This window comes from Larimichthys crocea, chromosome III (assembly GCF_000972845.2).
Source record: "Larimichthys crocea isolate SSNF chromosome III, L_crocea_2.0, whole genome shotgun sequence".
In the NCBI taxonomy this organism is placed as follows: Eukaryota; Metazoa; Chordata; class Actinopteri; family Sciaenidae; genus Larimichthys; species Larimichthys crocea.
In genome coordinates, this window is record NC_040013.1 from 28,131,994 (window position 1) to 28,146,831 (window position 14,838).

Here is a 14,838-nt window from a genome sequence, read left to right on the forward strand (position 1 = left end):
TAAAAGCTAAGGAGAGACAGTATAAAGCTGAACAACTGAGCAGTAAAGACATTCAGGCTCACAGTTAAAACACTTGGAAAAATATTTATTAACAGTCAAAATCTGAAATTCACATAATTTTATTATGACATAATCGAGACTTCAAACATATCTACAGTGCACACATTCCTCAAACCAGCGTCCTGATGACACACCATCAACCATCGTCAAACAAACATCATCTTGGTATGCAGCCGAGGGAGTGTTGGAGGGAAGGTGTCACATTCAGTGAGCGTTCTGGCCGATGTGTGGGCTCATAACAAGCAACCAGTCAATGGTCTCCTCCAGGAAGCTCATGTTGTAGTGGGATGCTATGTTTCGAAACACGGTGATCTGCTCGGAGAAGTTCTTTAAATGGAAGAAAAACAAAACAAAACAAAAAAAACATAGCTGTGAGAAGAATTCCAAATGAGAACGATCATATCATCACTGAATTAAAAAGATGCATTTAAGAAAGAGTAGAAACCTTGGTTGGGAAAGTGAGGTCAAAGTCTCCGGCACATCTGCAGTAGAGGGGCATGTTCGCTTCCTTCACTCCTTTACATTTTGTGCACATCTAAAAATCATGCAAAAGAAAAGAATATATGAAAATGATGCACAGACTGTTAATCAGCATGCAGAGAAACAATACTGTATGTTTGAGCAGCTTCTGTAGTCGAGTTGTGTAACCGCAGCAGCTTTGAGTACAGTTTGTAATGAGGCAGCTGTAATGATGTTTCTTCTCAAAGCACATTAACCTTTGCAAGAGAAGACATTACAGTTTATGTGTTAACTACCAGGATTGGACATCCCCAAAAACTGTTCTTGTAAGCATGTTTCATCTATTCAGTATCAGCATTGTTTCACTCACCAGGTCCTGCAGTGTGTAGCTCATCATTTTCTTCTGCAGAGCTTCCACCAGAGCCATCTCGATAGACTCGGTCTCATACTGCGCCTGGCAGTTGGAGCAAAACCACTGAGGCAGAACTGATCCATCCTGAGAGGAAAACACAGTTTTGGTAAATTGAATTTAATGTGTTCAAAAACAAGGGGCACACTGAGTCATGCCTCTAAAATCACCAACTCTCTACTCCCAACCCTCAATAACACTGCAATCACAAGCAGAGCACATGAACCCAGTCACTTCCTGAAATCATGTTTCACTCTACTCACATCTGGCTGCAGATACAGACCTCCGTTATGTAAGAAAACTCAAACATATTTTAAATTATCTTTTTCTTGATCATTATGATGCCCATCAAAGCTCCTCCTCTCACTTGTGCCACAGATGGGTCCTTGCAGAGGTCGAGGTCACGACAGAAATTGCAGTGGTGGCAGATGACCTCTGGCAGGATGTAGGAGTTACACGGGTCACGAAACTGGGCATCGTCTGAAAACTCTCCGACGTCCACGAGGCGCAGGAGGTCCCTCTTTAGCTTGTTCATCTGGTTCACTATGTTGCCGTCCAGTGAAAGGACCTGAACAGACAACAAAGTGCAAGCGCGTGAGTTGCAAATCCTGAAAAGTTGTGCAGAGTGCTGAGAGGAAAATCACAAGTACGTGAGCGCTTTGTAAGTTTCTTAGTAATATACCTGGCAGACGTATTTGATAAACTCCAGTGCGGGGTTGTGGAGTGGCAGGTGGGATCCAGGCAGGACGGGGAACATCTCTGAGGGCTGGGTCACACTCCTCGTACCAGTCACCTTCTTCTGGATTTTTTGAGTGATGGTGAAAAAGTTCTGTGTCAGCTCGCTAGACACATATTCCTGGGAGAAGGAGATCATTCCTGTGGGAGGGAGTTTAAAAAAAAAACAAAAAAACATCACATCCAAGATGAAATCCATCTTAATACAATTAAAAGCTCCCATATCACAGGTTTAAGTGTATCACACACTAGCCTCTAATAAGTGTAATATGAAGTTCCTAAGACACACGAGGGAAGTCTTTAGTAACTGAAGCAGCTTCCAAAACAGCAACTTACCAGGAAGAGCACTCAAGTCCCCCACTGCCTGCTGGGAAGCCTGGCTGCCTCCACGTCTCTTGACTGGCGTTGCCCCTGGAGCGTTACGTCTCAGCTCCTCTTTCATGCTGTGGTAGACCGCTGCAATGTAGGCTGGTGTGGAAAGTGTGTGTGTGTAAATAAACAAAAATATCGTACTGAACTTACAAGTCTGCTGTGTATTGATTTTCTTTTTACCAGAGACAATCATGAGGAAGTATTTCTGGCAGGAGGCAGTTTGGGGAAGGTACTGCATGATGTTCCAGTTACTCTCAATCAACTCCTCCACCTCATCCGTCTCCCCATCACCGTCATCATCTTCCTCGGCTTCGGGCTCATCTTCATCCTCGCTACCCTCCTCATCTCCCTCCCCTCGCTTGTTTTTCTTCTGTTTGGCTCCTTCCTAAAAAAAAAAAAAACACGAGGAGAGAGGCATGATATCTGTGCACTTCAATGCAAATGTTGTATGTTGTGAAGCAGATGTGTCTGAATTACCTCTCCGTACAAGATGCTGGAGGGCAGCTTGCCCTTCACGCCACCGCAGTTGGCGGGATCCATCCACATCAGGAACTCCCAGCATCGGGAGAAGGAGATGGACAAAGAGTGGAAGATTTCTCGGGAGTGGATGCTAAAGGAGAAACAGTAAAGATGATTTTTCATGTTTTGCATCCACTTACAGCATGATAGAGACTGGAAAGTTAAAAATCAACTTGAAAAATAGCTTTAAGCTATTAATAATAGATGCTCTGAGATAATTAGTAAAACCGCAGTTAAAAGCATCATTGTTTGCTGTAATCTTGTCTTGAGGGCCTCAAAAAGATTTGGTGCTAGCCACAACCATTACAACAACAAAAAACCCTCAAGATATTTTGTTTCATGTTACCATGTTGATATATTGGCCCTAAATTCACTATTTAATTTTGTCCTTCCATCAGTCTAATGGGTTGTTCTTTTAAGTTGCGTCATAGACTTAAATTCCCATAATGATGGAGACCGCAACACCATCCCAGCCAAACAACTATCTGCTCTAATGGTAATTGTGTTGTTTCCTGTACTTCTAATTTTAGCGTTCTCGCTCCTACCTCAGGCCACTGAAGCCAAACAGACTCAAATACACTTCTATTGTTCAGGTTACAGTTAATGTCCGACCTGTTGGTGATGTATTCTACGTAGCCGATGGCGTCGTCTATCCTCCGTTTTTTAGTACACAAGATGATCCTGTTGAAGTTTCCGTACACGACAGTGGAGCCAAGACGTTTGAACTCTGAAATCAACCTGACGGCAGAATGAGAGGATCAATAAAAAAAGAAGATGACACAGCAGCTGTCATGCATGTTAAATGTAAACAAGTTATATTTATTAGATGTGATTAAATAGATGATTTGTGGGTTGTTGTTTTTTTGCAGTGTAGAAAATGATGCGACACTCACTGTAGGAACACCTTCTTCATCATGTTGTGCAGGGTGCGGTGCAGTGCAGGGTCATAGAGCAGAGAGCTCGGGGAGCGCAGCCAGCGATAGAAGTGCATCACCTGGTTGTCTGCATACACGTTGTGGTACTGTGTGATCTCCCTGACCCATCCAACCACCATGCTCTTCAGGATCCTGCTCGTGCAACACGGAGCAAACACTAAGGTGAGCCTGACTCAGGACAATAAGACATGCCATGCTTCCTTTAACAACATCATGAGACATAGATATTAGTACAGATGTGTACAGACCTGAATGTGTTGGAGCAGAGAGCTGTCTCATCATAACTAGCAAGAGCGGTCGCTCCTTGGTTTCCTGACATCATGTCCTCCAACGAGGCCTGCTGGATCACATCAAAACTGACACCCAGACTAGCACCACCCTCCATGTCATTGACATGCTGTGACTGGAGGATGGTGTTCACCGCCAGACTCTGTAGGTCCAACTCCACACACACTGAAAGAAACAGAAGCAGGATCATCTATAAATATAAAAAATACAAAAAAGGTACAGCTCCTTTATGATCACAGATGAAGCTTGTTTGGGTACCTGTGGAGTAGCATCCTTGAGCATTGATCTCCACAGAGCCTCTGTCATCACTCTCCATGACAAGACGACTGTCATCAGCCTCTTTTCCTCCGAGGTCAGGCCTAGCCGTGGGTGAAAGCCACAGCAGGTGGTTGTGTTTCCGTAGATGTCTTGCAAGGAACAAGTCTGAGCCGAAGATGGACACATCCTGAGGCAAGTTCCCCACAGGTAAGTGGTAATACCTGAAAGTTTATAAGAGTTATAAGCTCAAATGTTGACTTGGTAGAGAGGCCTTATTTATATAAAAATAAAATAATCCTCAGAGCTAGCAGTACGTAGTTCGTACCTGGCCATGTCGAAAGCTTGCGACAGGCAGCTGTCCAGGTTGAGGTAGTGGCGGATCATGCGCCGGGCACCGTGGCGTTGCCAGTCCAGCACGTTATAGCTGATCTCATCAAGCACGTGTACAGGAACGACTGGAAACTCCTCGAGCACCGGCATCCCCGCTGCCAACCGCCGCAACTCCCAGTTTGACTGCATCGCGATGAGGGTCGGCCCGCGACGCTCCTCCTGTAAAAAGCAACAAACAGACACTCTATTAGTAATTTATTAGAAGATAATAAAGTGTTTAAATCACTCCAGTAGTATTTTACCTTGTAGTTCAGCAGGATGCGTTGCAGTGCACGGTAAATAGCCTTCACGTCGTTTTCAGCTCGGACCTCAAAATTGTGTTTCTCCGGAGGCAGGAGCTCCTCAGTTGTCTTCTCCAGGAGAGCAGTGCGCTCGGCTGTGTACAGGTTACTCAGATTGGGCATCTGGTTGCTACGGACCTTGAGAGAGAGAAAAAACAAAAAGACTTAAGAGTTGTTCTGTGCCTGCTGGGAAGAGATGCATCAGTGATATGAGCCTTTAAGTTCAGTTGTACTCAAGATTATTGAGCTTTACTCACTGTGTCCAGGACAAAGATGCTGGCTTTGCGCTGAGAGGGGATGAAGAGGCCAAACAGAGCCTTGTGACCCTGGCTGTGATGATACAGGTACATGTGGCGAACACTCCCTGTGGAGAGGGGAAACATACAGTGATTTAAAAGCAGAATCTCGTGATATCAGGCTAAATATTAGGTGAGACGGGACTTACCAGGCTCCAGGTAACTGAACTGTGCCAAAGATCTCATCTCCAGATGCTCCAGGTCAAAAGTGTCAGCCTCCCTGCCGGCCAGATCCCTCACAACATGTTTATTGACCATGCACATACATCCAAGCCGCACCAGGGCACGAAACAGCAGCGGCACCTGGAAGAGGCCCAGTTAAAGCCGCATTCTGTTACAGCGGCATGCAAAGAAAACAAAAAGGAAGACACTCGATCATACCTGTGTTTCATAGACGCCTTCGATATCTGGGGCAGAGAGGTCGGCGTTGATCTCGTTGATGTGCTCCTGGTACATGTCCTCGGGTACGCAGTACTCATAAAGGTAGTACACCATGTTGGAGCGAGGCAGCATGCGGTTCACCTGAAGCCAAACGATTAGTTGAAACAATATTTAGTTAACTCGTTAAGACAACACATGCTTTCAAACATTTCTAAAACAATGCGTGCCTTTTTGTACGTAGCTCCTTCCTCCTGTTTGGGGACTTTCTGATTGACGTAGAAGACACGTGGGATGTTGAGCTTCATGCAGTGGAGGTCATTCCCAATCACAGCCCACAGCTTGTACAGACCAGGGTGACTAGTCTCTGCGATCTGAGAGGAGCAGGGAAACAGGACGTCACATGAGGCAAGATTAAACGATTTCCTTTGTAGTTGATTTGCTAACTGACTTCAGGGTGATAAAGGTAACACTGCCCCGACCTGCACAATTTGCCACGGCATGTCCAGGATGCTGCGTGCCGTCCTGCGTAGGAAGCTTCCCAGGCCGGTGATGGGCCCGTCTCGGATCACTCCTCCCCCTACAGGCTGAGCTTCACCATCCAGCATCCTCCTCTTCTTCTTTCTTTCCTTCCTCTGTTTCAGCTGCAGCTCCCACTTCTTCTTATGGTAACGTAGCCACACTAGACGCTCCTCCTGTACACAGAAACAATATAAATGTTGTTAAAAGCTTTGTGATTGTTGGAAGCATTTCCTGCCATTTCCAATATAAATCAGTAACCATTAGAAGACCAGGAATCGATACTTTGACACAACATGTTGCTGCTCCCTCACCCGCGTCTTTCCTGAAGGTGGGGGTGGCCCCAGGATCTCTCTCCAGCTCTGAGTGAGCTCCACATCCTGAGACTCCACCTGGCTGTCCTCTCCCTGAGAAGCCCGTTTCCGCTTGGTGCTGATGGGGATGGCTGGCTGCAGAGGTCTCGGTGGCCTTCCAAAGTCTTCCATGTCTGCGGCTTGGCCCGGTTCGAGAGGCTGATGGGCCACCTGAGAGAGGAAAGAGTGGTTAACCGCTGTAACGTCCTGTGTTGATGGTCTGACGGGACATTTTGCTGGGAACAAACCTGTCTCTTGCCCTCACTGGTGAACAGCTCGCTGATCTTCTTTTGTTTGTAGATATCATTTTTCTCCAGAAGTTTCTTGTGAAGCCAGTCAGGATGCCGCACTCTGGGTACTGGATTCTTCACCTGATGATGAACAGAAACTATTTCATCAGTACATCAGTCGAGGACAGACTGAGAGACAAGTGAAACGTGTTTAATTTTTACTTGTTGAAGAGCTGCAGGGATGGTGATGATTTTCTGGATGGCACTACCCAACCTCTCGATGTAATAACTCCAATCAAGGATCTGTGAAGGCCCACAACGGAAATGTTAATGTCATACGGAGCACACAGAAAACCAAGAGCTCTTATAAACGTTCAGAAACTCACAGAGCGGATGTCCAGATCGTGCAGGCTGGGCATCTTCAACCACTTACGAAGGAAATGTTTCTTCACACTGGGCTCCGCCTGAAAGATAGCCAGGGGAATGGCTCTGAGGAGAGATACACAAATGTCAAACTCGAAGCTTTCACTGCTGGTAATATTACAATATTAAGTGCTCCGTCTCCACAAACATTTAACAGTGGGAAAACAACTCTGACATGATTTTATTTGATCCTGCTAACATCAGAACAATCCATCACATCTGACATCATGGCAGTGTAGTTTCTAAAACTTGTATTTTTCTTTACTGGAGAGATTGAGAGTGAGACATGCACCAAAGTTTGAATCAGCTACGTTACAATGATGTGGCATCAGAAGTAACCATTTGGTCACCAAAGCACTCTTTAACATCTCCTAAATGTATATTTGAACTCACCTTTCTGTGACAGGCGAGCCCTCTGGTTTTCGGGAGATGATGTAGCGACAGCTCAGACCAGCATCTTTCACCATTTGGTCTCCCAGGAACTCGGCCAGTCTCTTAGCTGTGCTGATAGAAGTGGATTTCTGCTCTCCGTAGTCCTCCAGCCTTCTGGACATTGAACGATTCTCGGAAATCAGTTCAAACAGCTCTGCATCTGGCATGTTGGCAGCCTGGAAAACCAGTGAAATGAATCAATCAGCTGGTTAAGGACTAGTCCGGGCTGGCTGATGCACGTTAATGAAAGCACAATGGAAATATAAATAGAGTTTACCTTGCTGTACAAAACGTCCAGCCAGTAGTCAGCCACTTTGGCCACGGAGGCGTACACCTCCTCCAGAGTGGTACCTTTGAGAAAAGCCTCAAACACAGACGACTGGAAAATCTTAATGAGCTGGAGCTCTCCTCTTCTCTTCACTTCAAAACCTTTCAGCTCAGCCAGAGAGCCATCCTCATTAAACACAGCGTACCTAAAACAAATAGAGAACTCTTAAAATCACCATTATGACTCATGATGGGAACAAATCCATCAAAAAAGTCTAAAAATCCAACATTTCTTTACCTTTTCTTCAGCTTCTTCCCTTCCTCTTTTGAGGCAGGCAGGATCATGGCCAGGTACGGCCCGTCCACCTCAAAGAAGATGCTGTTCTCAGCCCTGATGTTGTACGTGAGAGACGCGGGGTCGACCAGCTCGTGGTACTGATCGTTGGTGAACCCCTCCTTCACCAAGATGTTCAGCATAGCTCCTGGGTAAGAGATGGTCACCTTGGGCTTCTTCTCGTTACTGGTTTTCACCACAAAATTCTCGGGAAAGGTGTTGGGGAGGACACACCAGATACCATCAGTGTCCAACTCGAGGGGTCTCCTGAGGGAAAGCAGTTCATAGTTCACAACAATCTGTTCAACGTTAATATGCTTCACTTATCAAATGATTATTCTGCAATGTGCAGGAGCAAAAGAAAGTCAAGTTAAAAACTTGGATCCCTTCCAGCTCCATCTTGCCTGAGCGAAAAGAGGATTCCCGTAATCAAGTATCAAATTATCAACATGACGCTCACCCTATTTGTTCAATGAGCTCTCTGGCCTGAGTAATGATGTTGGCTCCAGTGTAGCACACAATGCCGGCCATCTCCATGGAGTACCAGCGCGCCCTGATGGAAACACAAGACAGAGCAGACGACATCAGGCGTTTATCACAGGCTGATTTCACCAGCAGCAGAGGCTTAAAAGTTCATGTTACGGGGCGAGTAAGAGGATATTTGATGATCTGAATGATGACGACTGTAGCTGACACCTACCCTTTCCTCATGACGTAACCGTAGAAAGAGTTGAGGATACACTTGTGAGCCAGCTGAAGAGACTCGTACAGGATCTCCATGTTTTTGCAGCGCTTCACCTCAGCAGCGTCTCCGCTGTCCTGAGCTGCTGACAGCTTCTTCTTCCACACCTGAAGCAAAAGGTCACATCACTTTACAATGAGCAAGAAGAGATTCAAATACAGGACACAGAAAATATACAGGAATATTTAAAATAAGATACCTTGTGGAGTCCTTTGAATTCGTAACGGCGATCTCTGAAAGCTCTCACTGTGTCGACGTAGAAGGAGTTCTCTCTCTGACAGATGGTGGTGACTCTCTCCTCCAGCCTGGTGACGTGAGTCTTCTTGTAGGCCTTCTTACAGTAGTCTGAGACAAAGAAAACGCAGGTTGAAGTATATGTTTCAAAACAAAAATCTAAGAAGTAAATAAAAACAGACCTGCCAGACGTTTCTTCTCATGTTTGGCCTGCTCTTCCCTGTTCAGAGTGTGGAAGGCCCGAGGTGGACCGTTGGGGAAAAACGGCGGGAACTTCTCAGACTCGAGTTGCTGCTGGATGCGGTGGAACTCACTGCGGCTGGCGGGCACTGTAGATTTGAGGGAAAAGTGTGAATTTAATCCCACGTGAACACTGTAGAAGCAGTGATGGCAAGGTCATAATGATATAGCATTAAACTCACTGATTTCCCCTCTCCACTGCCAGGCCATCCTCCTCTGGCAGGTGGCACCAGGCTTGTTAAAGTCACAGGCGGCACACGTGGCCTCATCGACCATAGCAGAGGGCTGTGAATGTAGAAAATAAAGTGTTTCAAAGACGTACAAATATTATATTTGGAAGATTTTAGACTAAGTTTGCAGAAGATGGATGGGAAAAGTTTGTTGCCGTTTGGCATATTTGTTCACACGTAACTCAGTCTCAACTTATTCAGTAAAAACTGTTAGACAGAAGCCTGGAGGCCAAAATAAATCAGCCAAACTAACACAAAGAAACAGCGACATCTGCTGGAGACGTGAGAAAGAAGCTGGTATTTTTGTACAAAGGCTGAGCAGCTATGGGAGGGTGTTGATACTCTCCTGAATATATTGTTTCGAGTACAGCTCATTAAATCTCCTGCTATTGGACAATATCATGAAGTATGAATGGAAGAAGTTTAGGGGGGCATCTAGCAAAAACTAAAGGATGCAGAATAATATTAAAACACTGGAAATCATCTAGTCCACATGGCTTTAATGAATGGATCAAGGTGATGATAAAAACGACTACATTTGATGTGTTACATACAAATGTTTGGACATGTCTGGTGCTTCATTCTGGCCTTAATGGAGGGAGTGTCTGATCTGGTATAATGAATTGGTAGATTTAGATGCCACTGGTTGCTCACGGCACTTTGTTTCTTTGTTTGTTTTGTGTTGTTCTTGGTTGTTCATCGTGTTGAAGCTGCATTAAGTGGCTGCATGCCGCCTGGCTTCATTCAAGTGGAGAACTGTATGTTTGTGCATGTTTTTAGTGATTTCTCGTTTTACCTGCAGGCGGTTGGTGAGGATGATATTGGGGTACATCGCCCCAACATCCAGATGGTAGATGAGGGGACATTCAATCCTGTTTGGAACCTCCTTCAGGGAAGTCAGCTTGTTTTTGATCTCATCACAAACCTGAGAAAATACCAAAAGTGTTTCATACCTTCAAGCTGAAAATGCTCAGCCAACTCTTCAAAGAAACAAGCCAAGGAAAGAAAAAAAAAAAGAAAGAAAAGCCAACAAACCTCATTAAAGTTGGTGACTTGCTCCAAAGGGATTTTCTCCTCTTCCTCGATGGCGTGCCGCATCGTTCTCTCGACTCTTTGCATCAGGAAGTCGAACGCAGCTGGATTCTGTCAACACACAAACACCAAACTGTCACGAATCAAACACAAAAAGTAGGAAAACAAAAGACCAAAGTTGTAAGTTGAACTGAGACGTACCATTTTGAAACGGCAGGGGATGTCGCTGCGGAACACTCCCGACTCCAGCGCCTCCACGTGACCGCCCACGTAGGTCTCCGAGTCCATGACGTGGCCGTCGTCTGTCAGTTTGTTGAAGACCTGCTCCTGCTTGTTGGGGAAGACGATGTTCGCGTGGAAGGCCTGCACCATGAGCAAAGCTTCACACAGAGTCCCAGAACCTTTACGCAGCACCTGGTAAACGGATGGACGCAAGAAGAGAAATGAATAATCATCAAGAAGCATGTTGTCGTTTTAATGAATTTGTTTGACAAACCTCATCAGGCTCCATGGGGATGATGGTACACAGAGCGAAGATGAAGGGGTGAACGTATTTCATGTACAGGTAATATGTGGCCACGGCGTCTGACACAGAGTAGGTGGCTAAAGTCTGAACAGAAAAGCAGAGAAAAAGGAAAGTCAGCGATCAAAACAATTCTTTAATTTCAGAGCTGTAAAAACTGAAGTCCACTTCTGTACCTGCGGCTCTTCAGTTGCCATGCGGCACATCTCCTCTGGGTCCAGCTCCACTGGGTCGTAGCTCAGTTTAGCCTTTGCTGCTGCCTTCAGGTTATGACTTCCAACTGGCAGGTAGCTGTCTCTCTTCACCCACCTGACACAGGATGGAAGAGTGATTAATGAATCTAAAATTAACCCTGAACCCCCAGAAGACCAGTGTCAGAGGTGTGCGTACCTGAAGGAGTCCATGTGGATGGCTTGACTGGCCTTGTACTCTCCTTGGTTATCCTTCTGGAAACCAATCTCCCTGTACATACTCAGTCCATGGAGCGCAGCACGAGTCTCGACAAAGGGCCTACAGAGAGTGAAAACAAAGTAAGAGAGGTTAAACATGAACTTCACAGTAACGTTAATTAATTAATGTGATCATGTTACAGAAACAGCTCACCAGTCAAAGAAGTCTCCGTTGTAGGTCACAAAAATGTTTGGTCTGGTTTCTTGGACGTGATCGAACCACCTCTGAATGAGAGCCGCCTGCAGCCAAAGTCAAGTTATTGTTATTCAACAAGTTCCATTTATTATTTATACTGTAGTATATTCAGTGCCAGGCAGCTATATACCTCATTATCCTCATTGAAAACAGTGAAAGGCCCTTCATACTCAGGTTTGGGAGTGAACTCAAAATCTTCGATGTTCTCAGAGACGATCTCTCGGTTTGTGATTAGAAACCCCTTTAAAAAAAGAAGCCATGACGTTTATTGATTAGATTGTAACTAATGATTCATATTTATAAACAAAACAGAACAATATACATTATAAATGTTTGATGGAAACACGACTCACCTGTCCATCGATCATGTAGGAGATCATCATAATCTGATCGGTCTCTGCGTCTGGGAATTTCAGCGGCAGTTTGGTCGTCTCTATGTCGAAAGCCAAAACAACGGGGTCCTAAAATAATCAGGAAGCGGTGAGTTATTAAAGCTGAATATATACGACATTATGTTGCAGCATGATTAATAAAATCCTCATACCGGTCGCTCCACAAGGTCATCTCTCCGTATAATCTCCGGTAGGTAGGCGCTGCCTCTGTATCGAACATTGTACCAGTGAGCCTGAGAAAACAAAGGCGGTGATGGTCAGAACACTTCTTAGCGTCTTGGAGGATTTTCTCAAACACTGACAGAAATCTCTCTTTACCACGTGGATCTTGAGGTCGATGGACAGTCGAACGTGATAGGGCACATCGTACTCTCTCATATCCACGATGTTGTCCAACTGGTCTGAAATGCTCTTCAATGTCCCGTCTTCACCCGCCGAGGACACATTACCGCCTGATAAGGCGCTGTGAAAACCAACAAAGGTGTCAACAGATCGACATAAAGAAATAACCGGATAAAACTGTGATCTGTGGATTGGTGGTACCTTGATAACATTGAGGTGTAGGCGTCGTTGGACTGCTCCCTCTCTTTGTTTTTGCGTACCGCCGGGGAGATCTCACGCTTGACCTTGATGAGGTCGTCCACGGTGTTGAACGACAGCTTGATGTAGTTTCTCTTCAGTCCGATGAGATGGTTCGGCTGGAGAGGACCAAATGTGGCTATCAGGTTAAAATCATTAAAACATGAAACATTGGTCGAGAGATGATAAAAACTAAACTCTCACCAGGTCCAAATCCTCTTTTGGCACAATGTCTAGCTTTGCCACTTTCCCTTGGAACTTCTTTGACAAGTATGAGATGACTTCTCTCTCGCAGTTCTGCAAATAAAAATGTCTTTAAGGAAGGAGTTTAAAAAAATAAAAAGTTTACATGACTTATGAACCAAATGACAAACTTACCTTTTTAGTGGCAACGTAAAAATATGGCTTAAAGGGAAGGGCCACCTACAGAGAAGAAGAAACAAAGATGTGACTGACTGGCAGGAGATTCATGAACATTTTACAGAAAGTATGTAAACTAGAAATCCTTCATTTTTTACTTTACATTATTTGTTTCGTATCTCAGCAAGCAGAAAGCCACAACAGAAAATGATTTCTGATATATCCAAAGATAGAAAGAATTACTTTCTCTGTTCGTTTTTTAAAAGATGGAAAAGTTGGATTTTGTATATTATAACACCTGTACGACCATCATGTTGTTGTTGAATGTGAATATAAACTGTATTATAACTGACTTTATTTTTATAGTGACCACTTGCTACATATCTTAAATCATCCATTCATATACTGATGGCAGGCGAGGTGGCACAGCCTTCGGGACAAATTTTGGACACTTCATCAGATTGAAGACGTCGGGTATTGAACAGATGATGACTTTTCCTGATTGGTTGTTGTTGTTGTTTTTCTCTTTGTAAAGTGATTGTATGAGTGAAGTGAGAGTATTACGAAGGCACACTCGACCCTTAATAAATTTGGTTTTCTATTCTGTTAATGGTATTTGCATTTATGTATCCATTTTAAATTTATCAATGACTCGTATTTGCCCGTATATGTGAATGCGAGTGTCTCTATGTGTCAGCCCTGTGATGATCTGGCAACTGAGATCAACTCCAGCCCCCCATGATGAGGATGATAATATTCCTATATGTTTATTTACTTTGCTGGTCCTTACTTGTTTCTGGATCATACATTTTGAGTACAAGTGTGTGCACAAACCTTAAACCTGCTTCCATCATCCTGGATAAAATAATAGTCCACAGCACTGATCATCCTCTTGTCTTCGTCCAGGATCTCTGTCTGTAGGAGCACATTGAAGTGTCACATTTATTATTATTATTATTGTCACCTTTTCTCCTTCAAGACATCCCAGAAGCTCACACATGACTCACAGGATGCATGTTGATCAGCCAGCCTGTTTTCTCCCCCGGCTCCTTCATCCTGTCGAAGCCGAAGCGAGCGTCCATCTCGTCGGTGAACTGGCTGCGCTCCAGCCGCTTGAGGGCGGACATGGAGGATCCATCGTCCCTGTTTCGGACACACACACACACACACACACACACACACACACACACACACATTAAGTTTAAGGTTTCCTCCTGTCATATACTAAGTGTCACTGACAGTATGTTGGAGATGTGTTTGAAAGGAAGCAGCTCACTGGTTTTCCTGATCTCCACTTTGTCCTCGGTCCGCTCGGAACCTGCCGCTGTTCTGCAGAACCATCTTCTGTCGTCTGTCGGCCACGACACGAACAAATAAGTTAAAGTCCCTCTGAGGTTTTCTGTCTGTCAGCGGAGCTTCATTTGAGACAGACTGTGAAGTTATTTCAGAGGTTTGTCCTCCGGGTTTCTCTCTGTCACCGTCACTGACTCGCTCTGTTTTCTTACTTTGGCGCGCTCCTGCAGTTCCCGCGAGAACTGCGCAGAGATCCGGAAGTACAAAGATCGTTTATCTTAAAAAAAAAAGATGAATCACTCACACAGAAGATTGAAAAACTGCAGCTCCTCAAACGGCCACTTGAGGCTGGCTCCAAAAGTTCAACTTCACAGCAGAAATAAACATGTTTGCAGCCTGGTACAAAAAATAGTTTTGGTCTCTATAGATAATTTCCCTGTTATTGTGACTTGTTCTTATTAAAATAAAACAACAAAACAAACCTAAGCCACTCAGGGGCTGCTGCCGGTGCTTGTAGTCTTCCGGGTCCAATGAATGAGTGAAACACATGAGCTCGTATGCAGTCACAAACATTTATTGTCTTGCACTCCTGACAAATAAGCGACCTCAGCCGAACTTTTCATACCTATA

The 14,838-nt window shown here is 44.7% G+C and overlaps 1 protein-coding gene across 1 annotated transcript; it reads right to left on the reverse strand.

The window, feature by feature from the left end:
* Window positions 1-70: 70 nt before the first annotated feature.
* Window positions 71-14,436, reverse strand: pole (polymerase (DNA directed), epsilon). The gene is made up of 48 exons (XM_027278175.1): window positions 14,192-14,436; window positions 13,923-14,058; window positions 13,750-13,830; window positions 12,934-12,978; window positions 12,760-12,852; window positions 12,520-12,674; window positions 12,295-12,439; window positions 12,129-12,209; window positions 11,938-12,045; window positions 11,715-11,825; window positions 11,543-11,628; window positions 11,330-11,449; window positions 11,116-11,248; window positions 10,913-11,026; window positions 10,618-10,830; window positions 10,420-10,527; window positions 10,181-10,309; window positions 9,337-9,439; window positions 9,097-9,243; window positions 8,880-9,025; window positions 8,639-8,787; window positions 8,399-8,491; window positions 7,903-8,205; window positions 7,615-7,810; window positions 7,299-7,513; window positions 6,869-6,971; window positions 6,705-6,785; window positions 6,501-6,623; window positions 6,214-6,423; window positions 5,863-6,075; window positions 5,611-5,754; window positions 5,384-5,524; window positions 5,152-5,305; window positions 4,964-5,070; window positions 4,668-4,844; window positions 4,361-4,584; window positions 4,036-4,256; window positions 3,738-3,942; window positions 3,448-3,621; window positions 3,167-3,292; window positions 2,513-2,645; window positions 2,216-2,420; window positions 2,000-2,131; window positions 1,611-1,804; window positions 1,296-1,496; window positions 890-1,015; window positions 506-595; window positions 71-387 (listed from the first exon to the last, which is right to left on the reverse strand). Exons 1-48 carry the CDS (start codon window positions 14,254-14,256, stop codon window positions 265-267), a joined length of 6,882 nt encoding a protein of 2,293 aa, XP_027133976.1. The 5' UTR covers window positions 14,257-14,436; the 3' UTR covers window positions 71-264.
* Between the last annotated feature and the right edge of the window lie 402 nt (window positions 14,437-14,838).